At 36.9% G+C, this 15,569-nt stretch overlaps 1 protein-coding gene across 1 annotated transcript in view; it reads left to right on the top strand.

The window, feature by feature from the left end:
- Positions 1-540: 540 nt before the first annotated feature.
- Positions 541-15,569, top strand: part of LOC149556471 (Ribosomal protein L1p/L10e family) — a 76,768-nt gene continuing 61,739 nt past the window's right edge. The window contains exon 1 of the mRNA XM_089830789.1: positions 541-1,779. Within this exon, the coding sequence (XP_089686915.1) occupies positions 1,099-1,779 (681 nt within the window). The 5' untranslated portion in view covers positions 541-1,098. The remainder of the gene's footprint in view (positions 1,780-15,569) is intronic.

Genomic DNA, 15,569 nt, shown 5'->3' on the forward strand with positions numbered 1-15,569 from the left:
GCAATGCTTCCCCTCTCTCTTCAGTCTTCTTCCTCTAATCATTCAAAACAATGTTCTCACAAAGACATCAATTTAATATTTAAAAATTGCTAATCCCAAAATCATCAAGTGACTGTTAGGGATTTCATCAATGTTAGAGTAATTAACTCTACATGTTCATTGTATATACAACAACTACAATTAACTAACTTACTTTCACATGATCATGAATAAATTGACACAACGACTATATTTAACTAACTTACTTTCCTATGATAAATAAATCGATGCAACGACTATAATTAACTAACTCAATTTCACACAATCATTAAGGAATAATCAACGACTATAATTAACTAACTCATTTTCACATGATATGAAGAAATAAACAATGACTATAATTAACTAACTCAATTTCACATGATATTATTTCGTTAAAACAACGACTATGTTCAACTTAAAATTTAGGGCAAAATTTGGGATGTAACATCCACGAGGCCATAAGCCTAAGGGACCCACGTAAAACATCTAGTTAGCCTGATGTGATTACTCCAACCTATTGATTTTGTTGTGAATTTGCATAAGTAAAATGGCCCCCTTGAAGAGTCTTGGTCCTTCGAAAAGATCTTTTATGTTGTTCAGTTTTAACATTTCTTTGTGTAGGTTGCGAATGTCTTCGTATGTTGTACAATCCTTCAGATAGTGCCACTCTGTTTCCACCACCCCTTTGTTGCAAAATCTACAAATTCTGTCCTCCCACTCTTCCTTAGAAACCTTCCATTTACTAGTTTCACATCTCAAATAGTGGAAATCAGATATCAATTGAGCGATTAGAAGTGTTGCCTTTCCTTGACATCGGCTCCTAAATATTCTTTTCTCACAAAATTATTATTGAACCCATTTCAATGGCCGTTAAAAAATAAAAAATTAAACAAAGCAGTCATATGGAACCTCACCCCAAGCAGCTGCCTGAACCTTTGATGGAACGATTAATTTTGTTTCGATGCCGCGGACAGTTTGAGCTAGATTGTAAAACCCAAGGCTCAAACCTGCGAAGTCGCCTTGTCCATTCTTAAATCCTCAACTTCCGAAAGTCCCAGCAGAGCACATTCATCTCCGATGGCAAGCCTAGAGGTTCTATTTCGCCAAGCAGGCAGGGCCTGCACTAAACTGCATTTGGGGACTCGAACACCGTACGTCTTTCAACACTTTCCATACTGTTCCTCATCATCTTCATCTTCCCGTGAAGAAGATACATCACTACGCAGTGATCCTCCCGCCATTGAAGTGGTATCGTATGCTCCAAAACCGAAGAATCCAAATACAGAAAATACCAATGCAGAAAGCCCAAATGCCAATCAGTCCAGAACAACAACAGCAGCAAACAGAGATTTCACACCTCCTGGGCAGAGTGGAGATTCGATTGCCCTACCCTGGAGTCGTGAAGATGGCAGGTACTTAAAGGATTCTCCTTCTGTTCCTGTCGTTTCTTATGGGCTTAAAGTGGCTCCATTGCCCGAAGACAAGGTCGCCCTGCAGGAACAAGAACACGTTGAAGGAATAAAGGAGGTGGAAAACAGTTTTGAAGGGGTAAAGGAGAAGGGGGAAGTGATCAAGGAAGCCCTTAGGGATTTTGGAGGAGGGGTAAAGTGGCAATTGGAAAGGGAGGGAAACAGATTGCGGCAACACATGTTTGCCAGGAGGCAGGAGGCTAATATTCCCTTTCCTAAGCTTTTGCCTCCGGAGAAGAAGCAGCCTAAAGTTCTGTATGAGTTGAATGAAGCCATAAAACATGTCAAGGTATTCATTTTTGTTAATAGAACACTTTAGGCTTCCACGTCCATTCGGTTTTGAAGATAATGCTGCGTAGAATGAAAATATAATCAATTCTTTGTTTCTCCGTTGAACTTTTTTTTAAGTTGGTTTTGTATTCTGATTTATCGGTTTTATAATGTAATCTTTTTATGTTAAATTAGCAAACAATCTCGCCCTGTGAATAAATGCATTTTTCCACTGGGTAATTGCTTGTATGCCATGCGTTTAGTAAATTGGTACTATTTTGGTACATTCCTAATTTAAATTCCTATTTTCATTGGCATATTGGACTTGCGATGCCTTTTTTTCTATCTCTAAATCAGAGGCGTCACACTAGTGATCCATTGGGCTGCATCCCCTGTCTTAAATGATCTCGTTCCCTGTAGAAGACATTTTGGGGACGAGGGATAGGTAGGAAACGACCCCAGCCCGTCACCTCTTTTTTCAAAATTTAAGAAACATCCCAGGAACGTCAAAATTTTTGTATGGTATTGTTATCACTCAAGCTTGCACGCTATTGAGCTTGCAACTCATCTGCCTTGTGACAAATGGGAAGAACTCCAGATTGTGGGTGACCTGTAATTGAGTTGGACCTCCAAAGAAAGCTGGTTCCTTAGAATGCCTCACCTAAAACCTACTCTAAACTACAAACATTCAGGGGAAAGGGGAAGAAAAGCCTGAAAATGACATAAAATGCTTATGAAAATCAAACTAAAACGATAATGGCGATGTACCAAGTTTATGCTGCAAACATCTACTAAGGTTTGAAAACAAGTCTCTTAACTAACTCAGAAAAGCTTTTGCACAACTTGAGTTTTGTATGTATTACTACATCAACACTTTACACAATGGTATTAATTTGAGCAAATATTTGAACGAAAACTAGTGGTTTCACAACTGAAGTTGTTTTCATTCTCTAGACAACAGGTAACCTTAAAGAATGAATACATTTTCCTATTATAAGGTGCTGCAAACAAGACATTCACTTGAGGATTTGATGAAATCATAGAAGTACATATCTAACATGAAATTGCACATGAAGAAACAGAAACTTCTGAAGGCAATAATCTGAAATTTATTAACAGAAAGATGCTGTTACAGTTATAGAAGTTTGACATTATTGAAACTTTGCTTGAAAAACAATAATAAAATTGTTGTCCTAGTCGTTCAATGACTGATTTTGAGCTACAATTGTGTAATTTCTGTTCAAAGGAGCTCAAAAAGCTACAATATTTAGTGAAACTGAGAGCAAGAACCAACTGAAAAGAAACAAAAGATCTGTGCTTTATAGAATCACAACAGCTGCTTATAACTGGAGAATGGCAAATGCATAGAGGAAAAGGTTAATTTGTTGTTTTAACCATCTTCTTCGTCATCCAAGCTTCTGAGTGCTATTTTTCAGCCTCCAAATCTGTTGTAAAAGGTGATCTTCATAAAGAAAGATCCCCTTCTTTGACTTATCTACACATAAGGTCTTTAAAAATAAATCATATCGTCATAAACTAGATATATCAGACCATTCGACTAATGAATAGCAACACCAAGAAGCATAAGAAACAAGAGCCATAACCATATGAGGCTGAACACAAGAATTTGAGTGGAAAACCCTTAAAAAGTTAAAAGGTGAAAAACCACTATGAAGGAATTTTTATTAGGCCTCACTGATCAAAACTTCACCAATGACATTTATGCCTCACTAAGAAAATCTTCACTGACAAAGATCTCACGGATCACAATCGTCACGGACTACATTTAGGGCACTAACCCTAGGAGCACCAAACCCTACACACTAATTCTACATACTATACTCAAAGCTGAATGAGTAAAATATAGAGGGTTACTCTATTTTACATTAAAACAATAAACTGATTGCCTTAATGTTTTTAACAGTGTACATAATCTTCTTATGTGTATACAGTGATTGCAAATAACCAAATTCTGTAATTCAATGGACTACATTTAGGGCACAAATCCTAGGAGCACCAAACCCTACACACTATACTCAAAGCTGAATGAGTAAAATATAGAGAGTTACTCTAGTAAACTTTAAAACAATAAACTTATTGCCTTAATGTTTGTGACAGTGGACATAATCTTCTTATATGTATTCAATGATTGCAAATAATCAAACTCTGTAATTCAACATTCTTACACAATAAGGCAACAAAGTCTCTCGACACAAAATTTATTGTAACCTTCACAAACTTCTTTTTCCCGTAATAGCAGTTTCTTTGCATCATATCTGTAGAAATAAACATTTTAATACATTAATATACCTGTTAATTCTGTGATGTCCCCGCTCTAGTCAGTTCTCGGGAACAGTGTGTTAGCTCTTTATTGGACCCTTGTGGGCTATCTAGATTGGTTAGAGGGTCAGTGGTAACTTTCTGGAGAGTTGGATTGTTCTCATGTTCAGAATCCAGTGTTGGTTCACAGCAGGCATTAGCAGTACAGGAATCGGCAGCTTCTGACGGCACGGGATTCTATGAAGATTTGTGGAAGTTATGCCAATTTGAGTGATTTAAGTTATTTATTAACTTAATATTTTATTACAACGTCAGATTGACTTTATACTTTTTAAATCACTTAAATATTCTTTAAAAGTAATTTAATATTTAATCACTTAGATTAATAAAGTGCGCCCACTTTATTTAAGTTAGAAACTATTGAAAGTGACTTAAATTATAATTTAAAAGATTTAAAATCAGAAGTGGTGTATCTTTCTTGGAAATCGTGCCCTTTTTGGCATATATAGGCATTTTGGGCAATGGGGAAATCATCTTTGAATATTTCAACTCTGCCTTTGGCTTCTTCTTGTGCTTCTCCTGTGATAGGGTTTGAGCATTTTTTATCCATTGGAGAACGATATCTCTTCAGTGTTGAGCACTCTTGAGATTGTGAAAGATCAATCAAATCCGTGCAGTTGAGAGCTTCATTGAGAGGTTCTACATGATTCACATCGAGTATTATATAAAGATTTACTGTTGATTGTAATAAGAAAGGGGTTTCTTCCTTGTGACGTCTTCTTCTTTAGATCATGGCATCCAACAGGATTATTATCCATTCCTCTTCTTGGCCGTACAACTTGCAGTGGGAATTGTGCTTTCTGGAGAGGTGTATGAAGGGTTTGGCTGAAACGCCTTCCTTTTTGGTTGTTGTTTGACTTCTATCCTTGGCGTCTAGTAATTTCAGAGATTTGTATCCAATTTCAAGGTAGGAGAACCTAGATCTGGAGGCTAGGCATCCTTTATTGTCAGTTTTCAGCACTCTTGTCAGGCGAACTGGCTTACTTTTTAAATAAAAAAACTGGAAACATTCTGGTATGTTTATCATTCATGATCTCATTGTTGCAATAAAATAACGTCTTCTGCATTTCCATTCTGTAGGAAATTGCTCTGTATTTCAGTTTATAAGCGTTTATATGCTGCACCCCTTCTCTTTTGTCTATGAACTATTCTCTAAAAATTAAAATAACACAATAAGACTTAAGAATTTACTGGAGTTTGAGTTGAGAGCCAGCAGGGCTCATCACAGTGGTATCAGAGCATTTTAATCCCGCCAGCTTGTGGGAAAAACATTTCTATGTGTCCACACTAGAATAGGTTTGATAGGCACTACACACGTAGGGGTCCCAGAAATCAGCGAAATACTTTTGCCCCTTTTCAGGCACCTCCATTGTACGAAGAGGAAGAGGATTTTGATTTTGAAAATATGGCTGAAAGGAATGATGAGGCTCATCTTAATGACGAAGACAAGGATGCTAGAGAAGTACTAAGGGGAATGGTGGCCGGTCAAGAACAGGTGGCAAACATCCTTCAACAACTTAGCACCAATGAGCAAAACTTGACAGTTTAGAGGAGGCCAAAAATTGATCAAGATCGGGAAGGTAGCATACATGGGGAGCGTCACAGGTATATTGCTCCAGCACGCACCTTTGAGAGAGCCACATGCCCTACTTTTGTTAGAAATGACGTGGAGGAGGAAGAGGAGATGGAAGAAGGTGGTGAAGGAAACTTTGCTGACAACATCCTAGCTATGCATGATGAATGGGATGCAATGCTTCCACGAGTTAAGGATCATCTTAACTTTGATCGTTTTATGAGTAAAAAAAGAGAACACACCAGGAATAGGAACGACAGGAGGCCTAGATACCAACATAATGATCTACAATAGGCTACCATTAAGCTTACCTTAGCGAACTATGATGGTAGTGGCAATGTTACAACACGTGCTTGGGTGAGTAAATTGGATACATTCCTGACACTATGCCCTATGCCAGAGGAAGATGCTATTAGATTTGTAGCTCTACACCTTGATGGTGTGGCACATGACTAGTGGATTCATGTCATGGCCACTCTTCACCATGATCAGATTACCTCATACTAGGAGTTTACTGATAGATTGGTAGAGAGGTTTGATAAATGTGATCCTCAACTGTTCTTCAGGGATCTAGCACAGTTAAAACAAATGGGTAGCTTGGAATCGTACATTGGAGAGTTCCAAAGACTATCCGTAATGGTGACAGGTATTTTAGAGAGAAGGCTGATCATATTGTTTATTGAGGGTCTTTTTGTGCCTATGAAAGGTTGGATAAAGGCATTTGATCCACCTACCTTACAAGAGACCATGAGAAAAGCTCGTAGTATGGAGCTCACTACACCTCGTAAGCAATTTGGCACCAAACCTTCTTCCTCCTACACTGAGAACAAATCTGATCCAAAGAAGGCTGATAATGCTGATCAAAGGAAAAAAATTGCAGCTCCATTAGATCAGGACACAATGAACGATCTACGTAGAAGGAACCGCTGTTTTTACTGTAAAGGTCCATATGACTTCAATCATGACTGCCCCCTCAAGCCTAAAGGGCAAAATAGACACATGGAATGGTTTTATGAGGGAGAAACATTGACTGATTTTTCTGATTAGCCAGCTGCTATTTATGACACAAATGAAGAAAAGTCAGAAAATGAGGCAGAAATTGAAGTAGAAAGTGAGCTACAGGAGGCTCATATGTGTAGCATGCAGAGAGAGGGTTTTTGCAGGCTCCGTGGGATTCTTGCAGGTCAAAGAGTCATATCTCTTTTGGACACAGGTGCAACCCACAACTTTATTGATTCACAGTTAGTGGAGAAAAGGGGAATTCAAACTCAGCAGTATGAAGGGATTCGAGTGAAGGTTGCCGATGGTCACACTCTGACTTGTGAGAGGATGATTCTTGAGTTACCATTGAAATTCAACAATTTTGAGTTTATGGCAGATTTTTATATTGTGAACATGGGAGGAACGGATATAGTTCTCGGAATGAAGTGGCTTCATGCTATATGAGAGTTCACACTTAATTTGCGTGATATGGAGATGAAATTCAAAATTAATGGCACAAATCATGTTCTTAAAGCCATCAAGGCCAGCAATCTAAAAGAAATTTCACTCCAGAGAATGGAACGTTTGATTTGACATTGTTAGTGAAATAGGATTTCAACTTGTAATAGCACTTGTGGAATTTTATATGTGTTTTCCAGGTTACTATATGAATGAATATATATGTGAAATGAAGAGGCATGTCTCTTTAACATATTAACTTACATTAGTTATAGTTATAACACAAGTAATATACCCTCAATATATTATAATTGTTATATAACAATATATATATATATATATATATATATATATATATATATATATATATATATATATATGATATAAGTTAATTATTCCATATATAATATTTGTCATATATTATATATCTCATATATCTAATATAATTTATGCGACAAAATTATAACATTAACACTCCCTCTTAATGAAGAAGGATAAAACACATAGATATTACACCATAGGTAATATTTCAAAAATAATACATATAGAAATCTTTGATTAGAAGATTTTTAGAATATGATATCATGTAAGTATTGGCCTATCAAAATATCAACATATGATATTCACCAATTACTATTTGATATCATATTTGGTAACATGAGCATTGGCCTATTAGAATATCAATCAAATGATATTCACCAAATACTCTGAGTAATGGCCTATCAGAACATCAATTAAATGATATCCACCAAGTACTTAATGTGGTAATGGCCTATCAGAATATCAAGGCAAGATATACACCAAGTACCGAAAATATATTTATACAAGCAACTTGTAGATAATCAAATTATTGATATCAACCACCTAGTTGTTGATTTATAAGATAAAGCCTTTACATGAAACAATTTCGCAAAAATGAATCATGCTACAAGTTATTGTAAGAATGTCACTTTACAACAACTTCTAATACAAGTGATAATCATTTAGAAGTCATCACTTCTTCATGATGTACATAGGGGACAGGCTCATACATGTATGACATCAAAAGTTCGCATGAAGTCTCCACGAATATTGTCATGTGGTATTGTCACAACATTCACCATAAAACATATTAGAGAATAAGGTTTCTCCCTCTTAGTTTGATATCAACTTTTCTGACCTCTTAGCACAAGGTTCTCTTTGAGTGTTGGACTTCCTCTGAATCTATTATCATCAAAAGTTTGATTGGAGAATTTTTTATTTTCTGCTCTCTCTCTTTCTCCAAGGTCGCCTCTAATGAACTGTCAGACTCCCTTTCATAATTTCAATCATTAAGGATATTTGCTTCATGAAACTCACATTATCCAACCTAATCATCAGATGATTCGTGAATCCTAAATCACAGCTTCTTTGAAGCTACTATCATAAGATTGAGTCTGCACAATATTTGGTAGCATGCCTAATGTACCAATCTTCTTTTCCTGCAAGAACATCCTCAGAGACAAAAGAAAAAATCAAGGCAAATAACTCTTTATAGTAATTATAGAAATACAAAATAAGAGAGAGACTACAATGAGTAGATACATGCAATACCCGAGGATAATAAATACTTATTTGCAAATCTAAGTTGCTCCAATGAAGGTCCATATGCATCAAATCAGGAAATGCCTCCATGTAAGAATTAAACAATTTGACTACGTCTTTTCTGGTCCCATATAAGGACGGTTCAAATGGGAATAGAACATTGGTTATCATTAATAGAACATTGGTAATCATTTCCCCTGACAATGTTGGATTCCCACTCTTATATTATTGAACATATAAGTACGCCAACAATGTTGCATATATATGGACACACAACCTATCTCCTTGTAACTCAAGCCACATTGGAATGGCTTTCGCAATGTGTCCCATGCCCATGTATCAAATAATGCTTGTTTACCATCATTTCTTTCTCAATTTCTGAGAAAGAAAATCATTATCAATATGCACACCATCTAGACATCAATGTCATTCCACCAAATACATCAACTCCTGCTTATTTAGATCATGAACATATATATATATATATATATGATCAAAATCGCCAAAGTTTGACTGAATCATATCTACTCCCTCTCATTCAAGGTTGTCTCTAATGAAATGTCACTTCCTCTTTTTCCTTGATATAATTAAGTCATGTGGTGGGGTACAATATCACTTCACCTCGGATGCAAAGCTTATATTTGAAATTCCTTATTGTTATCTTTAACTCCACGTATGTGAACATTTTCGATGAATTTCTCGAGGAATCCTCAGATGGTAGAAATTTATTGATGATGCCTTCTCTAGAAGGTCTCAACATGTCATTGTTTATTAGTCTTTATTTACCTTCTAAACCTTGTGGTACGCAGTGGACAAGTTCTCCAGGAACTTAATTTTCAAAATACTCTTCGAATGTTTCTTTCCTACACGAGTATTTCTTTAGCACTGGTCTAACCGGGATTATTTCCTCCTCTTGTAATGTCCACTTCATTTGTTTGTCTTTCGCAATGAGCCAATATTTCTGTGTTTGTAAATTCATCACAAATCTTTTCAAATTTGCATGCCTCTTGAATATGTCATAGAATAAATGTCCTTTCCTTAAAACTTTATTATGCACTATCCTGTATAGTTTTGGAAAGGGTTCTTGCACCCGAGCCCCTACTAGAATCAGATTTGTTGGTCTCACATATCACGCAGCATATGAATGTATTGTGCCAACACAATATATTCATAGTAGTGATAATGGAAATACATTTTAAAGACGTATAACTTTATAATGCTTCATGATAATGAAAACATGCTGACAGTTATTCAAATATAACCTTTATTCCAATGTAGCAGAAATTTAAAGGTCCAAGATATGTTGGTGATTCCTTTGTACTTTATTTCAGATTAAATGCTAATAGCCACAGTAATTTATGATGATCCATTAGTACCATAAGAGTGGGGATAACCATAATATGTGTGCAGAATTCTCAAACTCCCATTAACATCTTTTGACTCACGGGTAGGGGGATTTTGGAATCAATCCATTCTTCAGGGATGGTCGCCAACTTTTTTTAGTTTGAAAAGTTAAGAACAAAGCTCACACTTATCAGTGTTGTAACATGTTTGGTACCTAGTTACAACTAGATGAGAAGACGTTCAATTCTTCAATGTCGTCCAGATCAATTGCTATTATATTCTTTGCAGATTTCAAGGTCACAAAACTATTACCAAGTTCTCATGCACATCAACCACATAACTCCAAGGTTGCTGATTTCTATATTTTGTAGATATAGACACGTGGCCAATATTGGATTGAAATCTCGTCCTTGAAGGTTCTGCCATGTTTTACAGAACAAAAAAAATCCCCTCTAATCAAGATAAAATCACCAAGCCAATGCGTCCAAGAAATACACGTGTTTCCCAATCAAATTTTTCTTTTAAGCTTGTCAACTTGTAAGAACTATGCAGGTTTAAATGAAAACTGATGACATTTTCTCACACATCCGGGTGCCAAAGAACTTTGTCCGTACCTTGCAACCATTAGATATCAAGAGACAATGTTTCTTAATGAAGTAATTTGCAGGCCTGGTGTACTTTTTGTGCCCATTTCTACCATATCATTTCAAGTTATAATCATGGCCAAGTGTAGACACCTGAAAGTTGTTTTTTAAATCCTCCTAAACAAATCCATTGCATATAAACCTGATGCCTTCTTACACCATCTTTTATGAATCTGATATGCCATTCATACTGAGTTATACATTTGCATATCTCAGAGATTCTCCGTCCTTCAATATCTCTGCCACTATGTCTCTTTTAAACAGTGCTTACGTTCCTCCTTTCCTTGTTGACTATAGGACAACCCCGCAACTGCTACTAGCTTGGAAAAGATGAAGAAGGCTCATCAGATATATTCTCTTGATCACATCTATTTTCCAGACACTAGAAATGAGTGCTCAGATTATATCTCCTTTGAGTCGCTAGAATATTACGAGGTTTTATATCGATGTCATTTGCCTCGCAGTCGCTAACCAAGAAAATAATACCCAGAAGTCGAACTATTCCTTTTAACTCTGAACTCCAGGATACAGTAGATAGATGAAATCACAATCTCCAAGCAATTTGGTAAAATAAAAATACCAACAGTCACCAAGGACTACATACGTGATTAAAATGGCGTGCAGAATTCTGTAATCTATCCATATATTGCATTTCAATCATCCATCAGCATTTTTTTATCAATTAGATCTTCCTCCAGAATTTCGCTCTGATACCATGTTAGTGAAATAGGATTTGAACTTGTAATAGTACTTGTGGAATTTTATATGTGTTTTCCAAGTTACTATATGAATGAATATATGTGAAATAAACAGGCATGTCTCTTGAACATATTAACTTACATTAGTTATAGTTATAACACAAGTAATATACCCTCAATATATTATAATTGTTATATAACAATATATATATATTAATTATTCCATATATAATATTTGTCATATATTATATATCTCATATATATAATATAATTTATTTGACTGAATTATAACATTAACAAACATGATATGGTAGAATGGGCTGCTGAGTGCAAGTTAATGCCTTCACAGTTAGAGTAGCAAGCTTCTCTTTACCATCCGGATATACAGGAACTTCGAATCAAACATGAAAAGGCTTTTAGTGCTATTCCACCAAGTAGACCTCATGATAGAGGTATTGAGCACATCATTGAGCTAGATGAGGGCACAAAACCTATTATGATCACTCCTTATCGGCACCCCAAACGTTTAAAAGAATAGATTGAGAAAACCATTAAGGAACTTTTAGCTATGGGGCACATTAGGCCGAGTAAGTCACCCTTTGCTTCATCAGTTGTTTTGGTGAAGAAAAAGGATGGTACACTTAGGATGTGTATTGACTACAGGATGCTTAATAGGAAGACTATTAAGAACAGGTATCCTATTCCGCAGATAGATGAGTTGATAGATGAACTTCATAGAGCTTGCTATTTCTCGAAGATTGATTTGAAGACTGGTTACCATCAGATTAGGGTCAGAGAAGAGGATATTGAGAAAACCGCATTCAGGTGTCACTGTGGACACTATGATTTCTTGGTTATGCCATTCGGCTTAACCAATGCTCTAGCTACATTTGAGTCTACTATGAATAGGGTTTTCCATCCTCACTTGAGGAAATTTGTTTTGGTGTTCTTCGATGACATCCTGGTTTACAACAAATCATGGGAGGAACACATTGTTCATTTATATGAGGTATTGAGTATACTTGACAGGGAGTCCTTGTACGCCAAAGAGTTCAAGTGTACTTTGGGCATGGTTGAGCTTTTGTATCCAGGTCACATTATTAGTAGAAATGGAGTCAACATGGACTCAGAAAAATTCGAGCTATCATCGATTGGCCTACACTTGAGATGTTGACATAGCTTAGGGGGTTTGTAGGATTGTGTGCCTTCTACCGTCGGTTCGTTAGTGGATTCTTGCGACATGCTGTGCCACTAGTTGATTTGACTAAGAAGGGAGCCTTTGTGTGGACACCTCTTGCACAGGCATGCTTTGAGAAGTTTAAACTTCTTATGACTACTTGTCCAGTATTGGCTTTGCTAGATTTCGCTAGGCCATTTGAATTACATTGTGATGCCAGAGGTGAGGGTATTGGTGCAGTTATCATGCAAGATCGACACCCTATAGCTTTTGAGAGCAAGAAACTCATAGGTCCTGAACAGAGCTTTAGTATCTATGATAAGGAAATGTTGGCCATCATGCATGCCATGGCCAAATTCAGGCAATACTTGATTGGTTGTAAATTCAGTGTTAAAACCGATCACAATAGTCTGAAACATTTTCTTGGACAATGAGATTTGAACGAAAGACAATAGAAATGGGTCAACAAACTTCAGTCCTATGATTTTGACATTGCCTATGTCAAGGGCACTTAGAATGTGGTTGCCAATGCTTTATCTCGCCGTCCTCACTTGAGCTCCATTTCATTGATTACAGAAGACTGGAGATACATGATGGTAGCAGAATATGCTAAGAATCTTTGGGCTTCTAGCATAATGGATGGGACAGTACAGGATGGTAGATACTCACTTGTGGATGATCTTATCATTTACAAAGGGAGGATATTTCTTGTCCTAGGTTCTGAGATTGAGGGGCACAATATTGAGATCATTCCATGATTCACCGATGGTAGGGCATCTCGATTACTTTAAGACCTACAGGCAGGTATGGGACAAATTCTCTTAGAAGGGTCTCAAATCATTTGTTCTTCAGTATGTCAGGGAATGCCTTATTTGTCAACATAACAAGCAAGAACACACCTACCTTATAGGTTTACTTCAGCCGCTTCCTATTCTTGAGAGGAAGTGGGAATGCTTGTCTATGGACTTCATCACGGGCTTGCTAAAAGCTCAAGGGAAAGACAACATTTATGTAGTAGTAGATCGGTTGATGAAGTATGCACGTTTCTTCTCAATCACTACTACACACACAGCTACTCAGCTAGTGGACTTGTTTTTCCATGAGGTATTTAGATTGCATGGATTGCCTTCGAGTATAGTTAGTGACAGGGATAGAAGGTTTTTGAGTAACTTCTGGCAAGTGTTATTCAAACTTTGTGAGACAGAACTCACTCCGAGCACCAGCTACCACCCATAGACAGATGGGACAGATAGAGATAGTCAATAAATGGGTGGAGGGATACTTGAGGAGTTATAGTTCAGGACAGCAGAAGGAATGGGTGAAGTGATTATACCTTTGTGAGTATTGCTATAATACCACTCATCACATGAGTATTCAGATGACACCATACCGAGCATTATATGGATATGATGCTCCGAGCTTTCCAAATTTATTGTTGAGTGACAGTAGGGTACCCAGTGCTAGTGATTTGTTGCAGGAGAATCAGGATATTATGAGAGCACTTAGGGAGAATATTCAGAAAGCTCAAAATCAGCAAAAACAATATGCTGATCAGAGGTGAGTGGAGAGATCTTTTGAGATCGATGATTTGGTGTATTTGATGCTCCACTCTTCGTAAGAAGGGCATCGAGAAAATTAAGCCATTATACTATGGACCAACAGGGTTGTCAGGCGTGTCAGTGAAGTGGCTTATGAGTTAGATCTTCTAGTGGACAGTAAGGTTCACAATGTGTTCCATGTGTCGCGCCTCAAAAAGTCATTGGGACCACAGGTGACTCCTTTTATTGATTTACCACCCCTGGATGATGAGGGGAAATTGATTTTGATACCTGAGGCCATTCTAGATTCTAGAGAACGTCATCTTCAGAGGTGGGTTATCAAGGAATATTTGGTGAAGTGGAAAGATCTACCGGCAGAGGATTCTACTTGGGAGAGTGACAGTATTCTTTAGCATTTGGCTTTGAGTTTGCTTGTGGACAAGCAAATTCAGGGAGGGCAGACTGTGATGTCCCCGCTCTAGTCAGTTCTCGAGAACAGTGTGTTAGCCCTTTATTGGACCCTTGTGGGCTAGCTTGATTGGTTAGAGGGTCAGTGGTACTTTCTGGAGAGTTGGATTGTTCTCATGTTCAGAATCTAGTGTTGGTTCATAGCAAGCGTTAGTAGTACAGGAATTGACAGCTTTTGACGACACAGGATTCTATGAAGATTTGTCCAAGTTATGCCTATTTGAGTGATTTAAGTTATTTATTAACTAAATATTTTATTACAAAGTCAGATTAACTTTATACTTTTTAAATCACTTAAATATTCTTTAAAAGTGATTTAATATTTAATCACTTAAATTAATAAAGTGCGCCCACTTTATTTAAGTCAAAAACTATTGAAAGTGACTTAAATTATAATTTAAAAGATTTAAAATCAGAAGTGGCGTATCTTTCTTGGAAATCATGCCCTTTTGGCATGTATAGGCATTTTGGGCAATGGGAAAATTATCTTTGAATATTTCGACTTTGCCTTTGGCTTCTTCCTGTGCTTCTCCTGTGATAGGGTTTGAGCATTTTTTATCTATTGGAGAACGATATCTCTTCAGTGTTGAGCACTCTTGAGATTGTGAAAGATAAATCGAATCAATGCAGTTGAGAGCTTCATTTAGAGGTTCTAAATGATTCACACCGAGTATTATATAAAGATTTACTGTTGATTGTAATAAGAAAGGGGTTTCTTCCTTGTGATGTCTTCTTCTTCAGATCAGTGGCATCCAGCAGGATTATTATCCATTCCTCTTCGTGGCCGTACAGCTTGCAGTGGGAATTGTGCATTTTGGAGAGGCATATGAAGGGTTCGGCTGAAACGCCTTCCTTTTTGGTTGTTGTTTGACTTCCATCCTTGGTGTCTAGTAATTTCAGAGATTTATATCTAGTTTTGAGGCAGGAGAACCTAGATCTGGAGGCCAAGCGTCCTTTATTGTCAGTTTTCAGCACTCTTGGCAAGTGAGCTGGCTTACTTTTGAAATAAAAAACTGGAAACATT

Source organism: Cupressus sempervirens, chromosome 5 (genome assembly GCF_028749045.1).
Source record: "Cupressus sempervirens isolate cs-2001-9-10 chromosome 5, ASM2874904v1, whole genome shotgun sequence".
NCBI lineage: Eukaryota > Viridiplantae > Streptophyta > Pinopsida > Cupressales > Cupressaceae > Cupressus > Cupressus sempervirens.